The 4,355-nt window shown below is 41.7% G+C and overlaps 1 protein-coding gene across 1 annotated transcript; it reads left to right on the top strand.

Moving 5' to 3' along the window:
• The first annotated feature begins 872 nt into the window (after nt 1-872).
• LOC149159664 (uncharacterized) lies at nt 873-1,340 on the top strand. The gene has a single exon (XM_089434383.1). It carries the CDS (start codon nt 873-875, stop codon nt 1,338-1,340), a length of 468 nt encoding a protein of 155 aa, XP_089290509.1.
• The last annotated feature ends 3,015 nt before the right edge of the window (nt 1,341-4,355 follow it).

Here is a 4,355-nt window from a genome sequence, read left to right as displayed (position 1 = left end):
CAGAAGGATTAAATGAATCTCAGCACATGGAAGAGGAACCAGAAAGCATAGATATTGGGGATCTGGACATTCCTGGCCTTGAGCAAGTATGTAAAACAAAAAGTTATGACAAAATTACAGAGCAACAACTGGAGAATCTGGAAGTGATTCTCTCACGAGCACAAAGGCAGAAATCCCTGGGCATTCAGACAGGAGGCCTCTGGGATGGGAAACATATCATCAAAGATAACAAAAAGTGTGGAAGGAAAACAGATCTCCAACGAACAATCCGCATTGGAGAGATGCTGGTGGAATCAGGGAGGTACTCCAAGCTTATAAAGTTCTACAGCTCCCTCCCCAATATTTCTCAATGAAGTTAATATCATGGAATATCAGAGGGCTCAATAGCCCTGGGAAAGGTAGACTGATTAAAAAATGATACAGCAAGAGAAGCCACAAATCTTATTCTTGCAAGAAACCAAATGTAATTCAACCTCTCTGGAACGAACTGCAGCAAAAGCGTGGTCAAGATATCTCACAGTAGCAGTAGATGCCTCTGGTGCTTTGGGAGGTCTTGCCATCATTTGGGATGCTCGAACCATTATGCTCAATAACATCCATGCTAATAAGCACTTTATCCAAGCCACTTTTCACATTATATGAACTAATATACATGGTCATTTAACCAATGTATATTTTCCCCAGGAAGCTTTGCACAAAATAGAAATTTTGAACACGCTCACGACAATCAATACTGAACGCATCCCCTATGGATCACATGGGGTGACTTCAACACGATAACCAATCTAGAAGAAAAAAGGGGAGGTCGGAACAGGCTGGACAAGGAAAGTTCACATCTAAAAGAATTCATTCAAAACAACTGGCTTATCGACATGCCTTTCAACAATGGTCTCTATACCTGGAACAATAAAAGAGCAGGTTTGCATCAAATTGCTTCTCGCCTGGACAGATTATTACTTTCAGACAACGCAATCCATCTTGGAGGAGATCTCTCAGCTTCTATTTTGTCGATCTCGGGATCAGATCACTGGCCAATCTCACTCCAATGGTCTCGTCCTGGAAATACCACCAAAAGACCATTTCGCTTCGAGGCATTTTGGATGTCACACCCAGATTTCAACAATCTAATAAACTCAGAATGGAACAACTTTTCTCCTCCAAATGGCACAAAAATGTTCCAATTTCAGCAGAAGCTTAAGCACCTCAAAAGCAAGATTAAACAATGGAACCATGCTTCTTTTGGCAACATTTTCCAGGCGCAAAATGCCCTTGATCAAGAAATGAAACAACTGCAGCAACGAATCATTCCAAAAGGAAGAATAGATGACTTGTTAGAGTAGGAAAAGTATCTTGAGTCTCAGATTTCAAAAAGGGCAAGTCATGAGGAAACGCTTTGGAGGCAAAAGTCGAGGATAAGATGGCTTAAAGAAGGAGAAAAAAACACAAATTTTTTTCACAAGACTACGATCCAACGAAGAATGAATAACAACATCACTCACATTCAAAATGAGCAGGGGGTAAATATGGAAACACATGAAGACATTGAATGTGAACTTCTAAACTACTTCAAGCAGGCACATCAAGAGCCACAGATTGACAAAACGCAAGCCATAGAAAAAATTACTAGAAATACTCCAAAAGTTATTACAAAGGAACATAACCAACTCCTTCTCAAGCTGGTGGACTTACGGGAGGTGGAAACTGCAGTTCGTCAATTAAAAGAGGGGAAGCGCCAGGTCCTAATGGTTTTACTTCAAAAATTTTCCACAATTTCTAGGAGCTGATAAAATTGGAAGTTTGGCACGTAGTTGATGAATCAAGAACATTAAGATGGATGCTTCCAGCCATGAACGCCACCTTCATCACTCTTGTTCCCAAGGAAGATCGGCCCAACACCCCTGAAAAATATCGGCCAATTGCCCTATGCAATGTAATCTACAAGATTGTCTCCAAAATTATAGCCTCTAGACTCAAATTATTGCTCCCTCTTCTCATATCACTCGAGCAATCTGGTTATGTGGAAGGCAGATAGATTACGGATGGCATTATCCTCACTCATGAAATAATCCATTCCCTGAAGACTACCAAAAATTCAGGTATGCTCCTTAAAATTGATCTTTCAAAAGCACTTGATAGCTTAAGCTGGTTGTACATACAAAAAAAATTAATTGCTTTTGGGTTTGCTCATCCTTAGGTAAGATGGGTCATGAGCCTAATTTCTTCCTCCTTTTTCTTTGTTCTAGTCAATGGCATTCCATGCCCCCCTTTCCATCCCTCCCAAGGCATCAGACAAGGTGACCCTCTCTCTCCCTTCCTCTTTGTTATTATGGCAGAAGGTCTTGGGCGCAGCATTAAAAATGCCCAACAATCCCAGAAGCTAAGAGGCTTATCCTTTCATAATACCCCTGCTTTTACCCACCAGCAATTTGTGGATGAAAACATGCTTTATGGCCACCCTTCAGTCCAGGAAGCTCGTCAATTCAAGTCATTACTGTCGGATTTCTCAGAAGCCTTAGGTGCAAAAATCAAAAACACCAAATCCCAATTTTTTTTCTTTCATACACCTGCTATTACCCAAGCATCCATAGGCCGCATTCTCAGATTCTCCATTGCTATCCTCCCTTCCAAATATCTGGGTGCCCCTATGACTGATACAGCCTTGAAGCACTCCTCTTGGAGGGTTCTTCTTGAAAAGATGGAGGCTCGCCTTTCCTCTTGGACTCATAGGACCCTCAATATGGCAATTCGTCTTATCCTAATTAAATTTGTCCTCCAATCATTTCCGTTGTACCTCTTCTTGATCCTGGCTGCTCCTAAATGGGTTCTCAAAGAAATCAAACACATCCAGCGCTCCTTCTTGTGGGGAAATTCAGGTCAACTGTGCAAATGGGCTCTAATCAAATGGGACACCGTGTGCTGGCCAAAATCTGTTGGCGGAACGGGATTGCGAGATACATATCATAGTAATGAGGTCATGGGAGCACGCATATAGTGGAAATGGCTCACAGTGCCATTTACCCTGTGGGAAACCCTCTGGACAGTAAAATATGCTAGCAATCGCCCTACAGAAGAACTAATATGACTTTCAGAAGTTAGGCCAGGCTCTCTAATCTGGAACGCAGCCAAGCAACACAGACTGCTAATTCAGCAGCACAACTTTTGGGAGATTAAGGATGGCAATATAGCTCAGTTCTGGGAGGATTCGTGGTAGCAGCAACCTAAGTTGAAGGACCTATTATTACCCCTACAAATACCGAAGCAGGATTTGCAAACCTTTGACAAAGTCAAGCTCTGTTGGAACCCCTCTACATCACAAGGAAATAGACAATGGCTTAATGCGGGTCACATTTTAAGACATGGAACGGAACAAGCTCAACAACTCCTAGATACATAATTAATGAAGAGGAAAATACAACACTCAGATGAAAGGGATATTCTTAGATGGGGCTATGAAGAAAAAGGCTCTTTTACTACCCGGGAGGCTTATAACATCATTATAAAAGATCGTATTGTCAAAGATCCTCTCTGGAACAAAGTCTGGGACCCAGTAATATGGCTGAAAGTCTCAACCTTTTTATGGCTTTTATGTCAAAACAAAATCCTGACTTGGGACAATCTAAGGAAAAGGAATTATCACGGGCCCTCCCTATGTCCCAACTGTAAGCAAGAAGAGGAAACCACTCAACATCTTATGCATTATTGTCAGCTAGCACGCAAGCTCTCGGAAAAAGTCAGCTTTTGATGCCAGAGGGAGGGACGGATCCAAGGAGACATCATAGCCACTGTTTGCAATTGGGATAGGATTCCATTCAAAAGCAAGATTTTAAATTTCTTATGGAAGCTCATTCCAGGCTTTCTAATGTGGACGCTATGGAAGGAGAGAAACCGGAGAATCTTCAAGGATCACTCCTTCCCCTGGAAACTCTATGGAACATGTTCTATCAAAATACCAAGGAAACCTTACTTCTCCATTCCTAGCATGAGGAGGACTTTCCTTCTCTCCATCAGGAACAAAATATCTGGGCAAATTGGAACCTCCAGTGGAATCAAGATTTGATATTCAAAGGAAAACCTATAATGAGTAGGATTACTAGAAAGTGGATCCCTTCCCCCATTCATATGTTCCAATTAAATTTTGATGGAGCCTCGAAAGGTAATCCAGGAAAAGCAGGTTTTAGAGGAATTTTCAGAGACCACAAGTGAGCTCCTCTGTTAACTTTCTTAGGCTCAAAAGGATGGGATACTAATAATTCGGCCAAACTTGAAGGACTATGGCAGGGACTCATTCTGGCTCAAAAAAATGGCTTTTTCCCGCTTATTATAGAAGACGTTTCTCAGATCCTCATAAACATGGT

This window comes from Pinus tabuliformis, chromosome 5_2 (genome assembly GCF_031772625.1).
Source record: "Pinus tabuliformis cultivar Carrire ecotype Pingquan chromosome 5_2, CPIR1, whole genome shotgun sequence".
In the NCBI taxonomy this organism is placed as follows: Eukaryota; Viridiplantae; Streptophyta; class Pinopsida; order Pinales; family Pinaceae; genus Pinus; species Pinus tabuliformis.
Note: the sequence above shows the minus strand (reverse complement) of the source record. Positions and strands in the feature narration are given on the sequence as shown.

What these genes read in the sequence shown, in the direction of transcription:
- LOC149159664 (XM_089434383.1), top strand. Translation starts at nt 873, where the DNA reads ATGCCTTTCAACAATGGTCTCTATACCTGGAACAATAAAAGAGCAGGT.